General features: G+C 49.1%; 1 protein-coding gene across 3 annotated transcripts in view; it reads right to left on the bottom strand.

The window, feature by feature from the left end:
- TGFA (transforming growth factor alpha) overlaps positions 1–20,791 on the bottom strand; it is a 104,157-nt gene that overhangs the window by 68,819 nt on the left and 14,547 nt on the right. For all 3 annotated transcript variants that reach the window (XM_046662134.1, XM_046662135.1, XM_046662136.1), the window contains exon 2: positions 980–1,033. In XM_046662134.1, coding sequence (XP_046518090.1) covers positions 980–1,033 — 54 coding nt within the window. The remainder of the gene's footprint in view (positions 1–979; positions 1,034–20,791) is intronic.

Below are 20,791 nucleotides of genomic sequence, written 5' to 3'. Positions count from 1 at the left end.
GAGGGAAGAGTGAAACTGGCACACTCATGCATCGCTGGCTTAAAAATCACCTCAATTCACTTAGAAAGTGATTTGGCAATTCATACCAAGGGTCATAATATATTTATTCTTGCTCCTGGAGATATATCCTAATGAAAGGATCCAAAAGAAGGAAAAAGCTTCTAGGCATGAAGACGTAGCATCATAATTAAACAGGAGGCAACAGAAATATCCAATGGGGAATGCTTAATTAAATTACACACATCCATTTTAATGGAATATCATGACATTTTAAAAAGATAAATTTTGAGACATTCCAGCAACATGGAAAAATGCAAAACTTCAAACCTTGAGTTTAAAAAGCAGGAATCAAAATAGTTTCCTCACCATGACTAATTGTATAAAAATATTAGTGCACACGGACAAAGGCTAAAAGCAATGCACAAATGTAACAGTGGATGCTTCTGTAGGACTCTGACCTTGGGGGGTTTGCCTCCTACCTTTTCCCAAATTTCCATCTGTTGATCTAGGATCTTTAAAATGAAATGAAAATATCACTACTAATGTCAAAAGATAAACCAGAAAATAACGAAACAAAGATCACCAGGCAGAAGCAGATAAGACGGTTCAGGAATGTGGGTTCTTCTTTAGATGGATTATTACGTGAGCTAAAAAAATGGGGACAGTTCCAACTGTGGGTCCTGCGGGCTCTGCTTTCCAGCAGCCTTGCCCACACTGATAGTCTGAACAGAGAGACGGGAGCCAGTGAGTCCTACATGGGCGGGGAACAGCCTTCCTCTGGCTTGTCATCAAGACTTCCCAGGAGCGTGACCTTGGCCCCTGGGACAAAGGGCAGAGGTGGCTCAGGGGACAGCAGTGCGTGAGCTCAGCAGGCATGTGCCTAGGGAGGAAGCTTTGAGCTCAGGCTCCCCAAACTAGGCAGAGTCTGCTCCCTTCCCATCCTCCACATGCCATCCCACACCGAGGGGGCGACACTCACCACTCAGGGCGGACGTGGTGTTCTCCAGGGCCTGGCACACAGCCGACAAAACACCTGTGAGGGGGAAGAAGAGAGAAAAGGTAAGAGTCTGCTCAGCAAATGACTTTCAGGATCCGAGGGAAGGGCATCTCGAGAGGTAAAGACTGGGTAGTTTTACAAAGTGGCCAACAGGCAGGCCTGGCTACACAATTTGGGGGCTCAGTGCAAAATGAAAATGCTGGACCCCTTGTTCAAAAGGCAGGAAAACTGAGCGTATGAGAGTTACTAAAACATAAAGCTTTATCCTTCTTTCTACAGTCTGTCCCTCCACCTGTCATGGTGTTTCTTGTTTTTTTTAAACACCTTACAACATTTTTTTTGGTGGTAAAATGTACAGAACATAGAGTTGACTTATTTTAACCATTTTTTTAAGAGCATAATTTTATTTATTTATTTTTGCTGGGAAAGATTTTCCCTGAGCTAACATCTGTTGCCAATTTTCCTCTTTTTTCCCCCTCCCCAAAGCCCCAGTGCATAGTTGTATCTTCCAGTTGTAGGTCCTTCTAGTTCTTCTGTGTGAGCTGCTGCCACAGCATGGCTACTGACAGACAAGTGGTGTGGTTCCACGCCAGGAACTGAACCTGGGCCTCTGAAGGGGTGGTGAGAGCCAAACTTTAACCACTGGGCCATCAGGGCTGGCTCCTCCTATTTTAACCATTTCTAAGTGTATAGTTGTGAGGCATTAAGTACCTTCACGTTGTTGGGCATGTCATGGTGTTATTTGCTATTTATGTCCCTGCTCCGTTTTGGATATGAGGATAATTTCAAGGTGAGCACAGCTCCTTACAGGTGCATGAGGGCCCCAGGGACAGTGAGCAAGTGCACACGTGACCCACCAACTGCCAAGTTCCCCTCCAGCCGAGAGCTGGACCACATGCCATGACCCAGCTAGGGGCAGGGAAATCCAGTCAGGTATTTTTTCATCCCAGGGACCAGCTGCTCCGACCCAAGGTGGACAGGTGACCCCCAAGGGTATTACCACCTCTGTGCCAGGATGCACTAGGTACTGGGATCAGGGGTTGGGGAGAGGCTGGCCCTGTCTAGTCACTCTCTGAACATGCCACGGAACTGCCAGTCGGGGATGGGACAGCTGCCACCGTGCCCTACCCTGAGATGCCAAGGGGTGCATGCACCTACTCCCAACCGTTCTTGTATCCAGGCCCTTCCAGGGGTAAAGAACCCACCCAGGAGAGGCAGGGAGGTGGTGGTAGGCAGGACCACGAGAGCCAAGGCACAGTGCACAGTCCATTGGCCCAATGGACTTCACGTATAAGATATAAACTCAGAGATAAAACTATTAAGAATTTCAAGACCACAACTGCATGGTATTAAACCCCAAGCTTGGTGTCCATCTGAGCATAAGACTCTGTGCAACTACACAGGTCTCATGGCCCCTGAAGCCTCCCCTGCCAGCAGATGACCTCATGTGCCCTCACAGCACAGTACCGGAGGTTTCTGGAAACAGCAGCAAAATTCCAACGAAGAAGGAACCTCTTAGGAGTTATGCAATCAGCATGAACTAAATTAGAATGACTTCCTAAAACTGAAATGCAAAAAGATGCCATGGTGACCATACAAAGAGGCTGGGCCACCTATGGGTTAGCCCAGAAGGCAGATGGATCGAGTCAGCACAGAAAACAAGCAGAGCTCTATGCTGTTACCCCTCCGTCACCCAGGACCAGTGCAAACCCCTGCTGTGCAGGTCAGTGTTAGGGGCTCCTCTCCCCTTTCACTCAGGGTGTAGACACAGAAGCCCTTGACTCTCAGGGAAGAAACATATTTTGGAACAGATAAAGCAACCATGCTCATGACTTTCCCTTAGGCCTTTGGAATGAGAAAGATCACCAACACTTCCACCTGCTTCCTTTTACAGGAGGCATGGCGTGATTTCCCAAATGCTGCGACAGAGTCCTGAATCAGATATTTGGGCTGGAGTTGAGGGCCGAGGAGAGAAAATTAACAAAATCACACATGTCCTCCCCATGTGACTGTTTCTTGCTGCCCAACAGTCATGAATTCTGGAAGCACAGCTCTTGAGTTCCCCTGGACGTATCTAAAAGGCTGAGTCTGTAATCCACACACCAAGTGCTAAGTGAGGCATTGCTGCCAAAGCCAGGAAAAGTCTTAGTGGTTCCACAGTGTGAGCTGAGGACTCGTCGCAATCTGACTTTGCTGGCACTGCCACAAACCACTCTGGGCCAAAGTCAGCCAGGAACCTGTGGTCCCATGAAGAACCACTCAGGGATGTTTCAAATGCCTCTGGAGAAGAAGCGCCACTGGCTTGTCACAAACTGTCCCTGAACGAGTGAATTATCTTCCCACCTCCTTCCTCGGCCCCATATCCTGTCAGTCAGCGAAAGCATGGTCCGTACAGTTCCTGGGCTCCATGTCGACCTCTGCTTAAGCAAAACTAAGACAAGAACACAAATACTGATCAACTGCAGCCGGGACAGAGCAGAGCTGATCACCAACTCTCCAGGGCGTGCAGAGGGGCCGCTCTCCCAGCCTTGGGGCAAGTTACTTCGTCCCCTGTGTTCCTCATCTGTAAGCTTTCAACTGCCAAACCCACAAAGGTGTTATGGGAACCAATTAGAATTTGCAGAACCACCATATTCCGTAGATGAAAGACACTAGGTTTTTATTCATAATTTGAGCAAGACCAGAAGAACAGTTCCTTCCTTAATCTTCACATTCCCATGGGAAACACGTCTTAAGGCCCTGGGCTCCTCTCTGCAATCTTGACTCAGGCACAACTTCAGTTGAGGCCCTGGGGTGAGTGGTGAGGTGTCTGCTTTCCCTTCAGACGTGGTGAGCTCCCCAGAGGGTTCCAGACCAAAAGGTCAGGGGTCAGGCCTCTTTCACTTCTCAGCAGGTGGGATACCACTTATTGGGCATGTACCAGTCCCGGGCCCAGCACTAGGGTTTTACGTGTCTTACGTTATTTAGTCCTCATGAGAACCCATGATACAGGCACTTTCCAGTCTCCCTGCCTTCTGGGCCAGCCTTTGGAAACACCTGGTTTTACAGGCGAGGAAATCGAGACTTAGAGAGGTTAAGAAACCTGCCCGATCTCTTGCAGCCAAATTCAGGCTCAAGTCTGCCCAACTCCTATGACCAAGACAGGGTTTAACTACCACACCACGCAACAGTCCTTCTGCCCACAGCCTGTCGTGAAACACCAGTAGGTGTGTCTTCACCAGTTACAACCCCCAAACAAGTCTGAACAACAGACTCAGCAGGCCTAGCAGAGGCGCTGACCTTCCCACTGCCTCCAACTCTCCCCACTCTGAGCAAGGTCTGCTGAGGGTACGGGGTGAACATCCAGACTCCCAGATGGCCGATCTGTGTGAGCCCAGGTGCCCAGGCTGCCAGCCCATGGCTGTCTTGGAAAAGCTGGCTGTATGAATGCCTTCCAGAAACACGTGGCCTTGGCAGGCTCTGAGACTCATCGGAAACACAGGAAATCCTCCCCTGGAGCACCTGTGTGGGGACAGCACAGCCGCAGGGACAGCCGCCACACACACTGGCTCCAGGGAGACAAGACACCGTGCAGACGGAGGTGTGCTGGCCACAGCCATAGGTTCCTCTCGCCTGAGTTTCAAAGCTGGACCTCAGCTGCCACAGGGCCACCCAGCCAGCCTCCTGCTGGGGCAGGAATCCCTTTTAGGCTGCTCCTGCCAGCATCCCGTTTCTGTTTAAATAGATCCAAAGAGGGGAATCCCTGGATTGTGGACTTCAAAAGGAAAAAAGAAAAGAAAAAGGGTGGCGGTGAGGGGAAAACCACACACAATGGAAGAAAAGCCTTATGAATGGCTGACCCCGGCCCCCAGCCCCTGCCCCCGCGATGGAGTGGGAACCCAGGCCTGCCCTCAGGAAGGACAAGGGTTGCAGTGCTTATAATTCAGCTGTTTGGCAGGCAGATGAAAGTTTCCATCAGAAAGAATGTCCGAAGAGAGACTACCTATCTATCTCATGAGTTCACAGAAGGGAGCCATCATGACCCCCCGTCCACTGGTGTGCCAATGGGAAACGCTGTTGCAAGGTGCCAGGCACCCATCTGCCCTGGGCCATAGAGCAGGGCACCCCCCCTCCTCCAGCCCCTCAGTGCAGCTCCTCGTTCACGCATGGGATTGGGTCCCAGGCTGTGCCTTCAACATGGACACCCTCCATCCTCTCCCACCCATCAGCCTGGTGACTGCCTTCTTTGTGGACACTCAGCTCTAGTGTTTGGACCTGGGAGAAGCATCCTCAGGCCCCCCCGGTCATCCCAGCGGAGTTGACCGTGTGCTCTCTGGCATCTGTGACAGCCAGTATTTGCTCACTCCGCTGTTCGGATCAGTTGTTCCCCCTAAAAAATCAGGAGCTCCCCATCTCATCCATTTTTCGACCCTCTAAACCAGGCTCCCAGAGGGAAGGGGCAAAGGTGAAGTTCTGGTGTCAAGAGAGATGTGGGGAGGAGAGAGGGAGGGGGCAGCAGAACCTTTCGGATGAAGGATGTCCTGGATTTAGAGGAGGTGGTGAGCAAGGTCCTATAGGTAAAGTAATGCAGGTGGGAGGGGCAGGAGTCAGGCCAGAGAGGGACAGGGACTGTGGCTGCTCCGGGGGCAGCCAGGATCCCCCCTTCCTCTTCTACCATGCTTGGGGCTGGGTGTCATGAGGGACAGAATCAGGAGCTCAGGAAGTGGTGAGTGGTACCTAGAGGGTGAGAATCATGAAGTGCACAAGGGACATCCATGGGCATCCTTGTGGGCACAAAAATATGTGTAAATGGGTCACACAGAACCCAGGGCCTGCTGGGTACAGGTTCTAAGGCCTCTTCCCTTATGAATTATATCCTGAGATTTAAATTTTATCTGCAAACATGGCAGGATTTTGACTACACAGCAAAAATTGCAATATTGCATGACTTTATCAGTACGTATTTTTAAAAGCAAAAGGTTTTGATAGCCAGGTGAAGATGCTGGCTTCAGGGTAACAACTGATTAGGAAGAAAGAAAAAGGGACCACACTGTAGGTAGGGGCAAGGAGGGAAGCTGGTGGCACCAGGAACCTGCCCCCCGCAGGAATATCCATACATGCCATGGCAGAAAGCAGCCACACAGCACCCCCCATTGCCCAGTGCAGGGAGGCCGGCCCTCCAAGAGGCCATGGTTTCTCTCCAAGAGGTGAAAGTTCACATTTGTCCCTGCTTACAGAGACTTCAGTGACGCTCGATTCAGAGGATGTCAGGCAAAGCTGCAGGGAAATTTGTGGAGGAACTGGCCAGACGGGATTAGGAAAACTCTGAGGATGGCAAGGAGAGTTTAGAAATATGTGACACGGGAATGAATCACCGTGGCCAGCCGGGCTCATGGGACAGAGGGCTCTTTCTTCCACCATCCCAGCATCTGGAACACTGCTTTCAAAACCCAGGTTGGACTCTGCTACCTAAGGAGAGAGTCTTATCAAGAAATTATTTGAAAAGGTTAGTGTTGTGTTTCAGGTGGCAGGTCCTGAGGCACAGAGCAAAGAGACCGACTGTGCAGGGAGGGGCCAGCTTTTAGTTACAAACCCACGCAAGTGAGGTCCCGACCCTGTGCCTAAACACAGCTGTGACATGGGACAAGTTAGCCAGGAAGACATTTCTATGCCAGGGGTGGGGTGCTGGAGGGAAGACCACTAGAGCCTGATTGGTCTCCAGAGCTCCCTCTTCACATTGTTCAGTCACAGATTATTGTGGCTGATGGTGTTATTAATAATAACAGCAACAACATTTGCTTGAACACGTACCATGTGCCCAGCATCATCTCATTCAATACTCAAAGCAAGTCCTAGGAAGCAGGGACTACTATGCTCCCATTTTAGAGGAAAGAAAGTGGAGGTACAGGAGATTAAGTAACTTGCCCAAGGTCACCCAGCTTCTAAGTGTCAGATGTTACAAGCTCATGCTACAGGGTCCATTGGCCCCACTTCGCTTCTGGTTACCCTGTGAAGTACAGCCAAAGAACACAGACATGTTAGAAAAGACCTCCTGGGGCCAGCCCCATGGCCGAGTGCTTAAGTTTGTACAATCTGCTTTGGTGGCCCAGGGTTTCCCTGGTTTGGATCCTGGGCTTGTGGATCTAGCACCGCTCATCGAGCCATGCTGAGGTGGTGTCCCATGTAGCAGAGCCAGAAGGACCTACAACTAGAATGTACAACCATGTAATGGGGGCTTTGGGAAGAAGAAGAAAAAAAAGATTGGCAACAGATGTTAGCTCAGGGCCAATCTTTCAAAAAAAAAAAAAGAAAAGGCCTCCTCCTCTTCTCTCCTGGATATAAGCAAGATATGTCCTGTGATATGGGGAGTGCAGGCTAATGGGGAGCCCAGAGACTAGTGTCACCTATGAAAGGTGTCATCTTTAGCAAGTCACTGCACCTCTCTTGATCTTGGGTCCTTCATCTTTAAATGACGGGGTTGGGCCAGAAGATCTGCCCAGTCTCTAAATTGCAAGCATCTGTGAAGATACAGGGCTGTTCATCTTTCTTAACCATCTGGCACACAGTATGCCATCAAGGCACACTGGCCTCATTCCAATATTTTATAAGTGGATCCCTGCCTTGAACATGGATCAGGCAAAATGAAGGCTGCATGTATTTGTCTCAATGACTGTGTTCGGTTTATGACAACTTTGTCTTTCAATCTAGCATGGCACTTACATCAAATATCAGAAGATGGGAGAGATCCTAAATCCAGATGGACACTTTTCATTTCTACATTCTCAAGACACTTTTACTGGCTTGATAATATACTCCAAGCTCACCATCCATGAGGGAGTGCACTTGGGTCACTGAACTCAGCACCCTCAGCTGACCTTCCTAATGACCTCTGGGGTGGCCATAAGCAGCAAAGTCCAACTTGATGAGGCTAAGGCAATACCTCATGATTATGACGTCATGAAAAACAAGCCAGTGTGACCTGAACGCTCATGGGTGTTCTTCACATCCACCTCAATATATCTGTGGATGGGAAAAACCAAAGCATTCAGAATGAACCTTTAGGATCAGAGAGGTGGAAGAAATGAAGAGATGGGTGCCTACACTGCAACTCTCTCCCATTCTCTAATTCTGACTCAGGGTCTATCATGGCAGAGCACAAACGAGCCTTGCTATCAGGCCTGGATTCAAATCCGAGCTCTGCCTCTCCTTACCTGTGAGACCTTGGCTATGTTATCTAACCTTGCTGAGCCTCACTGTCCTCATCCATAAATGGAGATACACCTCCTCCCATGAATACTGCAAGGATTAAGTGAAAAGAAATGGAGTATAAAAGTCAGAGAAGAATGGAATCTTTCATAGCACAGCAAAGGCAGATGAGTGAGGGCTGCCAAAGGCACCACACACCCGCCACGTTCCCACAGGCGCTTCTTCTGCTTCCACACCCTAAGCACCATGGAACCCTGACCACTCTCCAGAGGCCTGTACCTCAAACCACATATTTTTAAAAATAAACTTATCTCATCCCCTGACTGGTTCCACCTCCTCCTCCCCAGCTGTAGGTGGGGCTGAAGAACCGCCGGCCATCGCCCACCCTTCCCTCTCCTTTACCCTGTATCCAAGCCAAGCCCTCCGACAGTCCCGCCTCCACGCTGTCCATCTTATCCATCCCCTGCATCCCTACTGCCAGTGCCTCCCTTCAGGCCTCAAACCCCTCCTGGGCTATCACAATAGTTGCCTAACTAGTTTTCCTGCCAACAGCTTTTTCACCTTTGCTCCAGCTGCCAGGGTGAGCTTCTTGAAGCACTTGCTGGACCACAGCCCTCCTTTCCTCTAAACTCTCCATGGGCTCCCCCGCTCACAGAACCCAGTCTGAAGTCCTGGGCAGAGAGTTAGGGGCAGAACCTGGTCGCAAACACCATTTCCATCTGGCTCCTCCCACCCACTCCCGTCAGGCACTCTGACTCCAGCTGCCCGGCACTGTCCCTCTTTCCCTGCATGCAACCTGCCCTCACTCAGCCACTCAGCTCGGTGCCTTGGGCTCATGCCACTCGGGTCCTGAGTCAAGTCATTGCAGCTGTGTGACCTTTGCTTAGTTGTCTGAGTCTCGGTTTCCTTCACTGTAAAAAGAGATAAAGATAACCATCTCTTGCTCAGGGTTGCTGTAAAGATGAAATGAGGGGACACGTGAGGAGCATGTGGTATACTGAGTGCCACTTAGTAAATATGCAACAAACGGCAGCTACGCTTATTGAGAGTGACCATTAATATTATGCTGATCTCTCGAGTCGGTGGGCCCCTTTCTCTACCCATGGGAATCAAATTTGGCTCTTAAAGCCTCGCTCAAATGCCAGAAAGAATCATTTCTTCCCCAGAGCAGTCCATATTTGATTCTGCCTTGTAGTTAAGAAGTTTTCAAGTCTTGTCTGCCCCCCGCCTCTACTGCAGTCAGGAACCAGGCCTTACTCATCTGGACCCTCACACCTGGCGCAATGCTTCGCATCTGGTTAGGGTTTTCACGCTGAGTATGTTGAGCTGAATTTCTCTAAGAGGTCACCAGCTTGAAAACAGCACTAGAGGGGTGAGAATTGAGAGTGTGCAGGTGGGCAACGAGAGGAGCAGCCGATCCTCGGGAATTCCTTCCTCATGTCCATCCTAGGCTCCCACGGCTACAGCTCTAAGTCCTGGCTCTTACTCTGACTTCACTGGAGACAAAGAACACTCGAAACCTGGCATTCATTCAGTGAACACGGAGCACGCACGATGTGGGAGACACCAGTCTAGGTGCTACAGAGACTGCAAAGGCCTGGAAGTCCCTTCTCTCACCATGCCTGCACGCACTCGTCCTATGAGAAATAACCCTTCCAGTTCTTAGAAACCGTCACACTGAACTCCATTATAAACATCTGGCTGCACCGTCATTCAGGCGAGTGGGGAGTTGAAATGCGTCTTCCAATTCAATAATGATGTTAACTAGCCTCACTAGAATATGGAGAAGACCACGGCAGAGGAGGGGAAGGGCCATCCTTCTCCTGAACCTGGACTAGGCCTGCTGGACCAGCATGCCAGCTTGATCCGGGGCTGTTTGGTTACCCAATGAGATGACCCCTGAAACGTTTTATTTTTATATCCTTAACTCATTTTGTCAGCTTTTCCAGAAATCTTTATAAGAAAACAGGAACCCCCAGGAGGAGGCAGCTGGACCCCCAGTCCTCCACAATGCCCGCCGACCACTCTAGCAGGCGATGCTCTCTCCTTTCACCTCCTGACAACCGTCAGCACCCAGGCCAGGTGAAGAGTCCACTCCAGTCACCCCCATGGGCTGGTCTCCCCATCCTACCCCAGACCTCACTTCTACCATCTCTGATTTAGGACAACTGATGACTGTCTTTCTTTCCCCACTTCAAGGGGCAAATGAGAATATTTGCAAGATGCTCTGAGCTCTTTAGAGTTGAGGTCTTCATAAATGCCCGGGACTGACACCACAGGCACAGGCATCAGGGAAGCAACCCAGCTGTAAAAGGAGGTGACATGAGAGACCTTTGCTTCTGAGGACTGGCAGGCATGATGCAATGCCTCACACTGCTACACAGATATCTTCCTCTCCACCCTCCCCACCCACTTCAAAGCCTTACAGAACAAGGCTGCCCACCGATCTGGTGGTCTGAGAGGACCCCTTCCTATGAGATAGCAAATAGTACACAGGCGCAAAATATCAAACAATCAGTTAACCAGGATGCACTGAGCATCTCCTCTGAGCGAGGAAGGCCCTGTGCCCACTCCCATCCACACAGATTTACAACACACCCTTTTTTGTTAGGAGGAAGCAGTTACCTCTCGGGCAGAGTTAAAGTCTTATCAAAGACCTGGAGCATAGGCTGGGGACTAGTCACACTTCCTCTTCCACGGGGCCTGCTCCTGCGCTGGCTGGCTGAGGGCCCCTATCCAGGGATTGCACAGAAGGAAGGTGAGTATCACCGAGCCCTCCCGGCCAGCTGGAGTTCCCCAGCTGCTGAATCACCAACAGGCTCTACCAGAGCTGAGCTCTGAAGTCGCAAGAAGCTGCGCCAAGCTGAGGCGCTCCGAAACCTCGTTCCAGCTGAGTGACACTGATTTGAGGCATCGAGGTGTCTGTGAGAAGAGCTACGCTCGACTTTCCCAGAGTCCCAGAGGCAAGAAGGGGTAGGGGAGTGGGCTAGAGACAAGGCTGGGATAAAGTGGCAGACGTGACAGCTCTAGCTGCAGGGCCCAGCCCCTCAGCACTGTGATCCAGCTAAGCAGAGACCTGGCTGCCAGGAAATCCAGGAATCATGCCAGTTCTGGGGGAGTCCACTGGGATGTTATAAGCCACCCCCCGTTCTGTGGAGGCCCACCGGCCCCATCTCAGTTTCCCCTGGCCTTGTGGTGGCCCCAGAATTGCCTTCCTTTGGGTCCCAAGTCAGAAGTGGCTCTGCTCGTGTGGACCTCAGACCAGCAGAGTTAGCCTCTCGACAGCGCTGACAAACCAGGCCCATCCCTCAGCTCTGTCAAGGCCACAGGTACACGCCACTCACAGCGAGGGGCTTGAAAGTAGGCTATGAGTGGGGAGGAGGTAAAAAATAAGCAATCCTTGAACTCTGCCCCATTTCCTCCATGTGAATAGCTTGGTGATGACAAACTCGTCCCTTCCCACCGCTCTGCTCAGGACACCCCTGGAACCAGCCTGCAGACAACAAATTGCGAGGCTTGGAGTTTGGGCCAAGATAAATATCCGTGTGACCTGGCAGAACTTCAGATCAATGCAGCACCAGCCTGCAGGGTGGACAGAGGCAACAGCATTGCACAAGGCTGATCACCACTGTCAGTCTTCCACTGTGTCCTGTGTTCCTGGGACAGGCCCCAGAACACCCCTTAAGAGAACTCATTTGACTAGATAAGGGTCACTGATTGAGAAGCAGGGTTCAAACACAGGACACAAATCCCTGGAACTACAGATATTCAAGAGTTAAGGGGAAAACACCCCGAGGTTCTCATAACCCCACATTTCTCAACCCACATCACACTGCAGGCTAGGAAAATGTCTACGTTCTTTTCCTTGGGCCCTGGAAGTGAGTGGCAGGAGGAGGAAGAGGAGAGACTGGTGAGAAAAGGCCTGGGTGATGAGTGCAGATACCAGCCGCTGAAAAGGGCCAGGATGAGGAGTGGGCAGGAGATGCTCAGACTGACCTCCTTTCACTGGGAGACCCTGACCAGGACACCCCTAGCCCAGGGGTTCACATTTGGTGGTGCTCCTAGGGGTCATCTGGAAACCTGTGGAGGTAGTTTTTGATGGTCACAATGACTCGGGGCCACTGTGGGTGTATAGAGGGTGAGAGCAGAGATGCTAAATTACTGCAACGCACAGGACTTTGTCCTGCATAAGATGCTAATAGGGTACCCTGTTGAGAAATTCTAGACCCCAACAGGGAGAGTCCCTTCAACCACAGGTCATTTAGCCTCCAAGTGCCCATGGGCCGAGGCACCAAAACTCAGGGGAAAGGGAACAAGCTGGCCGTCACATGAACGGACCCGGCCACTCATCGGAGGCTTGCATACGGTCTCTGGGAAGCTCACAGCGGGACTGTGGAGATGCGTCTGCCCTCATTAACTGGATCCTTGCTTCCCCTCTCAGTAATTCCCTCTATCCTCATGTTCATCTGTCTGACTCTCCATACTAACCTGAAGCATTCGGGTTGCACAATACAATCCTACCTATAAAGTTAACAAGACTGACAAGCCACAAATAAACCCGCTCTGGTGTTTTATGGTCGTGAGTCTCCAAAGAGACTCCCAGGAGCCCGAGAGAGAGGGAACTGACAGGGTGGTGATGGATTTGACTGTCTCTTGGTCCACTGCCCGATTTTAGGACCTCTGATGCATTTCCCTCTGGCCAGCGTGTGTTCTTCTGGCCACATGTGGAAAAGCTGCTCAGTGAGTGCCCCAAGAGCACTTTGTCGTGGGGCAACAGTCTCATTTGCTGACTGGAGACAAGCCAGTAAGGAAGAAGGCACACCTGTCCCCACAGTTGCGGGGTCGAGAGCATCATGTACCTTTCAGTGGTACTAAAAAGCATTTTAAAGGAAGACACAAACCTGAGGAAGACCGGGTAGCTCTTTTATGGGACAAGAGGAGTGGGATCTCCCCACCAACCCGTCTCCTGCCCCTTTCTCTATTTGCCTCTTTGACTTTTTAGGGGAAAATGGTGGAAATGAGAAGCAAAAGGGAAGGAGGAGCAGAAAAAAGAGGAATTTTTCTGCTAGGATGGTTTAGTTCTAGCACGAGTAGGAGGACCGTAGAGAGGAGAATGTGGGTGGCAGCCCTGTAGGGTTAAGTCCCAGATAGGAGTGCAGTAAGAAAAGGGTCCTAGGTCATTAATATTGAATGTATTTCTGAAGCACGGCCTAGAAAAATCAGACTCATCTAAATCTGAAAGTGATGTAGGAACCAAAACCAGCTGATGCAATGGCCCAGCCACTTTGGAGGGCAGTGTGGTGGTTTCCTGCAAAACTAAACAGTCTTACCATATGGTCCAGCGATCAAGCTCCTTGGTATTTACCCAAATGGTTGAAAACTTATGTCCACAGAAAAACCTGCACCCAAATGTTTACAGCAGCTTTGCTCATAACTGCCCAAACTTGAAAATAACCAAGATGTCCTTTAGTAGGTGAATGGATAAACTGTGGTACATCCAGATGACAGAATATTGTGCAGCAATAAAAAGTGAGTTATCAAGTCACAAAAAGACGTGGAGGAAACTTAAGTGCATATTACCAAGTGGAAGAAGCCAATCAGAAAAGGCCGCACACTGTGACTGTGTAATTCCAACTATATGACATTCTGGGAAAGGTAAAACTATGGAGACAGTGACAAGACCAGGGGTTTGGGAGAAGAGAGGGTGGGAGGGATGAATAGGGGAGGCACAGGGGGTTTTTAGGGCAGTAAAACTATTCTGTGTGATAATGCATGTTATTGTACATTTGTCAAAACTTATAGAATGCATAACACAAAGGAGAAACCCTAACGTAAACTAGTGACTTTAGGTTACATTTAACTTTAGTTAAAAAACATTAACTTTAGTTAATAATAATGTACCAATATTGGCTCATCAATTATAGCAAATGTACCACACTAAAGCAAGATGTTAATACGGGAAATTGTGTGGGATGGGGTAAGGAAGTATATGGGAATTCTCTGTACTTTCCATCCAATTTCTCTATAAACCTGAAACTGCTCTTAAAAAAAAAATTGTCAACTAAAAAAAAAAAAAAACAGCTGATGACAAATACAACACCATGAAGCTGAATTACTTTACTCCACATCCTAAACTGTCCAGTCAGACTGCTTCCCTAAGTTTAAGTAAAAGTCCTTCTCCTAGGAAGGCCAAGCTGGCATAAACAGCTTAGGTTGGACTTCTCTGGAAATGCAAAGGAGACACTGCTCAACCTTCCATGGAGCCCCATGGCTTTTGGCCTCATCGCTGCCCCCTCAGCTTGGCTGGGTGCACAGGCAGACGACAAAGCTTGCTTTCCCAGCCATCGCTGTGAATTCTAGCCAGCTGAAAACTCAGGGAGGGAAGCAGCACAATCAGTTCTCGTATGTTGTGAAATGTGTTACAGGGCTGTGCTCAATGAACGTTTATTGACAACAGCTCCCAGGGAGAAGCAACGACCAGCTTTGGTCAGTGGCTGATAGGACTGGGCTGGGCCACAGTGTACTCGGAGCCTTACTCTCAAACTGGGAATATATCAGATGAGAGGAAGCAGAAGAGAGCCAGGTTCCTTGTGGAAACAGGCCATGGATAAGGCAAGGGAGGGGACCAGAGGGGAGTAAGAGGAGGAACAATGGGCGAGGGGTCTTCCAATAGAGAGAGCGATAGGCACAGTCAGGAGTCTGAGCAGATTTTGAAACAACCAAGGAAATCCAGTATCCTGCTTTCAGGGCAACTGGCCTTGCTTCTGTGGTTTATAATGTAAAACAGATGACGTATCCTAGACATGCTGTCCCAGAGGACAAGTTATTAATACAGTTTTCAATCTGTTGCAGCCAGTCATCTGCTCTGAGACTGAGGGAGCAGAATACAAGAGTTGCTAGAAGGATAGTTTAATCCAACTTCTTTTTTTTTTTTTTTTAAAGATTTTATTTTTTCCTTTTTCTCCCCAAAGCCCCCCGGTACATAGTTGTATATTCTTCGTTGTGGGTCCTTCCAGTTGTGGCATGTGGGACGCTGCCTCAGTGTGGTTTGATGAGCAGTGCCATGTCCGCACCCAGGATTTGAACCAATGAAACACTGGGCCGCCTGCAGTGGAGCGTGCGAACTTAACCACTCGGCCACGGGGCCAGCCCCTAATCCGACTTCTTGACCCTCCAGTTATATCCAAGAGTGGGCTCCCAAGTGGGTGTCAGGCACAGCTTTTATCATAACAAAATGAAGCTACAGTTATGGAGAACTTTTCCACCTCCTCTTCCTGTCCTTTCTTACATTCAGGTAGAAAAGGAACAAGAGAGCAGTGGTGGTGTTTTAATCGTCCAACATCATCCTTCTGTGAGGACCTACGAGCAAGGTAACAACACAAGCGGCTCACCCCCCATCCCCAGCACTGCCACAACCTGACATTTTATTGTATGTTTATTTATTTATTTTCTGTCTCCTTGGGACCAAGTAGGGGCAAGGGAGACAGTGTTTTTGGTTCACCGTATGCTCAGTGCCCAGAACAGTGCCTGACACATAGACAGCTGTCAACAATACTTGCTGAATGAATTCAGTTCCTTTCCAAGCCAAACCTGCCAGGCAGTTCCAGAGAGGTGTCCATGGAGTGTGAACCAAAGAAGTTAACACCTGAACTCCTATTTGTGCAGGAGCACTTGCTAAGAACTCCAGAATCTAGGTTCTTTCATCCTGGAATCAGAAAACACCTTAGAACTTTCCTGTGATGACAGTTCTCCAAGAACTAATGCAGACACTGGAGCATTTTCTTCATCATGGGGGCAGGGGCGTGTGTGTGAGTAAACAGAGTCATCATAGATGTCCTTTCTGAACTGGTGACATCTAACGGAGACCTGAATATAATGAGGGAACCAGTCCTGCAAAGATCTGGGGGAAGAGCATCCAAAGCTGAAAGAAGAGCAAGTGTAAAGGTCCTGAGGTGGGAGTGAACTTAGCCTGTTTGGGGAAGAGCAAGAAGGCTGGTGTGGCTGGAGCAGGACAGTGGCGGCAGACGAGGCTGGAGAGATGCCAGGGCAGGTGTCTCACACAGGGAATGCTAGAGTCTGAGTTTTATTCCAAGCTGGAGCCACTACAAGGTTCTGAGCAGGAGCCACAGCATCTGATGTGTGTGTTAGGATTGCTCAGGGCACTGAGAACAGAAGAGGCCTTAAGGAGGCAAGACTGGAAATTGGAGCAGTGGGGATGAGACTACTGCAGAAGTCCAGGCGAAAGAGGAGAGGGGGAGCAGGGGAGGACGTTAAAAGTGGCTGGATGCAGAATACAACAGAAACACAGCGGACAGGACTCACTGAACGTGGGAGGTGCATTCTGGCCTCGTTCTGTCAGGGACCTCCTCTCTTCACCCCCTCTCTACTCTACCAGTCCCTGCTTTCTCTTCACCTTCCTAGGCCATGTTCGACCTTCAAAGCCAGTTCAAACATCAATGTCTTCAAAAACCTTTCCTGACCACCTCAGATGGAAGACCCCCGTCTCCCTCAAAAAATTAAAAACAAATGAATAAAAAGACAAGAACACAGGCCTAGAGAAACCCATTAGCAGGCTCAACGCCCACAAGAGCCAAACCACACCAGTCAACCTTATCTTGGTTCTCTGAACAGTTTTCACGAACAGTTCCCTTCCAAAGTCTGCCCACTCTCCCCGAGATCCTCCAGGAGGCTACAAACTGGAATGAAGTTTCTGCCCCTGGTCTTCCCCAGGCGGGTCCCAGGGATCTCAGTCCAGGGTCACCCCACACTTACCTGTGTGACACTCGATCAACATCCAGGATAAATTAGTCTCCAGATGCTGATGGCTGTACCCAAGGCTTTCTGGACGCACGCGCAGAATCTAATCCCGCTCACGTGTCCCTCCGCTACGGCCCGTGGGCTGCACTAGAGCATCCCAGGCTCAGAAAGGGAGGGCCCGCAAGGAGCAAAGTGAACGGGCCCCACGCTGACCTGTGACCAGAGCCTGTGCAAGCTACAGACAGACCCAGAGACTATTCTCTGCTCTGAGTTTCTCTACTCTAAATGTCCTGCCTCCTCAGTGACCTCTTATGCCCCGTGTGGGCACAGCCCAGCTCTTGACTTTGCTTCCTATCTCCCCACAGTGCCTGCAGGAGAGAATTAAACAGAAACAGTCACCCCCCCTGAAGCGAGTATAACGATGCTGAGATGGCTGCTGTGGTTGGAACACAACGACGTGCCACATATCCTCTTGGGAAAGGAGTCCTTCCCTCTAAGAAAGGTAGAAGTCAGTGTTCCTTCTAGCTAGGGGCAGCCAGAACACTCCTGCTACAAACTCAACAAGCGTCCAAGATCGGCAGACTTAACATGAACGCAGAGCTCCAGGATCCAGCATTAGCTGTGGTTTTCCACTTCTTACCTCAAAGGGAGGCAAATACCCCAGAGTCCTGAATGATGACAGGACATACCAGTTCCACAGGTTCCCTGCCTTGCTGGGATGCTAATTGTGCCTAACAGGACTCCATAGCACATGGCTATGGTTTCAGGTTTATGGAACACCTTCTAAAAACTGAAGTACTGTATTAAAAAAAAAAAAGCATGAAATGTAGGCGGAAAAAGTGGGAACATCTTCAACTAATTCCTTGGAAACACATGTGTTTTTCTCATCCTTAAGAAAAAGGTCCCACCATCTCAAGCCAGAATGCAAATACACTGCACATGTATCATCACCTCCATACTGAGCCCACAGCAGACATTACTAATTGATTACAGCACTGTTTCCCACTGAACTCAGATGCAGCCTCTAACCCCTCTAGGTTTTGGGTTTTTTTTTTTTTGAGGAAGATTAGCCCTGAGCTAACATCTGCTGCCAATGCTCCTCTTTCTGCTGAGGAAGACTGGCCCTGAGCTAACATTCGTGCCCATCTTCCTCTACTTTATATGTGGGGCGCCTGCCACAGCATGGCTTGCCAAGCAGTACCACGTCTGCACCTGGGATCCGAACCAGCGAACCCTGGGCCACAAAGCAGAATATGGGAACTTAACCACTGCATCACTGGGCCGGCCCCCCTAAATCCTTCTAAACAGCCACTTCTCAGTGATCACAGTTGGCCTAGATGATGGAACTATTTCCCACTTCTGCTCAAAAAATATCTGCTGCTATGTCAATGATGTTTTGGGAACAAGGGGTGGGAAGGGGAAGGAAAAGGAGAGAGAAGTGAAGAGAGACTCTAGCAGCAAATTATCTGTCATCAATAAAAACATACTGGTCAACCATTAAACGTTAGGTATTATGCAAGGCACTGCAGAAGTTGAGAATAGGGGCAAGCGGAAAGGTGAAAGAAAAAGCCCATGAAGTAGGAAATGAAACCCCTAGATGAAACACACACACACACACACACACACAATTACTGTCAAGGGAGCAAGAGGTCATCCAGAGACATCCACTGATATAAATTCAAAATGAAACTGGATTCTTTTTTTCCCCAAGTGTAAGAAAGGCAATACCTAAGAATGTCAATAGCTATTCATACTGATTTATCCACCTCCTCAAAGCAAAAGATTTTTATATAAACAAAGCCCTAGATTTTCAGAAAATTTCTGCCTGGGAAGCCTCTGAAAATAGCTCATCAGGTTAAACAGCCCAGGTGAAAACAATGACTGAACCATTTATGAAAGAGGCTAAAGTGGAGAAAGCCAAGAACAGCCAAGAGTAAGGTAATTTAGAACAATCCGGATTTCTTTAATGCTTTCTCATTATCTTGTTGGGAGCCTAAAAATGCTTTTTCACCAGTTAATAACGTTCTTTTCAAGGCCAAACAGTGAGGCCATTCTCCCACTTTTTCTCTGCTCACAGTGGAGGTCAGACGACATCAAGGCCCCCAGAGGGCATTCTAGGTTGAGCCGGACCAGCCTCTGGTGCCCTCAGGGATGAAGACCTTGCACACGGAGGGGGACTCACCTTGCAGCCTGACCGTCTCCCCCATTTACAAGGACAGTCGGTACCTGCCTTGTTTAGTGAAGCATATTCAAGGGAAGACACACATCATATCCTATCTTTGGGGGTAAAAAACATACCCACACCTACCCCTGCTGTTCACTTCTCAAGGCTGGAAGCTCAAATAAGCTGTCCACCCGCACGGTGGCCTTGCAGGAGCTGCCTCTCCGACAGCCCCACTCTATTGTTGGCCTGTGAACGGTCACCCCCTGGAGCAGAACCCTCTCCTGCTTCAGGCGGTTCCTCCCACAGGAGCACAGAAAACAGCCGGGAAGTGTTGTTCCCTGATGAGCAGGTAAAGCACATGTAAGAACGACTAAGCTCGGTTATTTTCTTTACTGCTGGGAAACAGCAAGGCTTATCTCCCCCGTCTTTTCCGTGTTATCACTCACCAGCTCCATGCAGTTGGCTTCCTTGAGTTCTGAGGTGCAAGCTGAAAAGATGAAGAAATTTTGACCCAAAAGGACTGCTCTCTTCCAAAAGTAAACCTTTCTTTTTCATTTTCCTCCTGTTGAATGTTACAGCTAAAGAGCATCAATCAGAGGAAGAAATGCCAGATGGCGGGTCACTAAGAGATTGGTGACGCAAATGAAGACCAAGGAGTATATAGCGCAGTGGGGAGAAAGCTGTGAAGATACAAGCAGGCCCTCTGCTCCAAGAACTACAGAATTTTTATAAGGGGCTACTATCTGTGTGTTTAAAATCTCAGGAGATGTTTTAGGGAGCCAGGAAACTAAACTATCAACTTTTCCTCTTCCCTGGGCCAGCAGGATGGGTTTTTACACAATTACCAAATAGGCAACTTTTTTTTGGCGGGGGGGCGGGGGGGGGCCCTAGGGGAAGGAATCTACTTTAAGCAAACCAGAGATGGGAATGGTTTGGATTTATAAACAAATTAAGGCAAGATTGTTCTAGAAAAGGATTATCAAATAAGGTCCTTGAAATAAGATCTAGATTTTTAAAACCCACATTTTTTCAGAAGCTCACTCATAGCAAAAGAGGTCCATCCCACTGGCTGTTTTGTGTGTTAGTAATATACTGATTGCCAATGCATAGGACTCCACTACCTTCACTGAAGGAACAAAAATCACCTTTAATAAACATCTGTAGACTGTCCACACTGTGGCCCTGCTCTAACACCTGGGGATCCAGATATTAAACCATCTATTCAGAGGTGCAAAGACCATCAAAAAATGCTGCCAGCTGAATGAGGGAAATTCCTATATACAGTGAAACAGTAGATGATGTTTTTGCTCTGATCTGCTGTCCCACCAAGTCAACGGAAATGCATGTGTTTTTGTGGGTACATGTCATTGCCAGAGTTGGGGGTGAAGAGTCTGAAAGTCAGCCAGCTATTAGCAAATGTGCTCATACAGATTCTATCTTTAGTTGGACTGTGAAGAAAAGCGTTGAAGCAAAAGTGTTACGGACTCTGCCATCTTCCGCTATTATTTGGGGAAATGTCAATTGGGGAGGTGTAGAAATGGGGTGAGGAGGAAGTGAAGCCAGCACCCTAGCAGGGGCCTTAGAGGTTACAGTTCACATGCACTGTGATGTTCAAGTATGTCACCCCACTGGGGGAGAGGATCCCTGCATAAATGCAAGAGATCACCTTTTAAAACAAACGCCTTTTT

The sequence above is a fragment of the Equus quagga genome, chromosome 5, assembly GCF_021613505.1.
Source record: "Equus quagga isolate Etosha38 chromosome 5, UCLA_HA_Equagga_1.0, whole genome shotgun sequence".
NCBI lineage: Eukaryota > Metazoa > Chordata > Mammalia > Perissodactyla > Equidae > Equus > Equus quagga.
The sequence above is the reverse complement of the archived record's forward strand: the minus strand, read 5'-3'. Positions and strand labels throughout refer to the sequence as shown.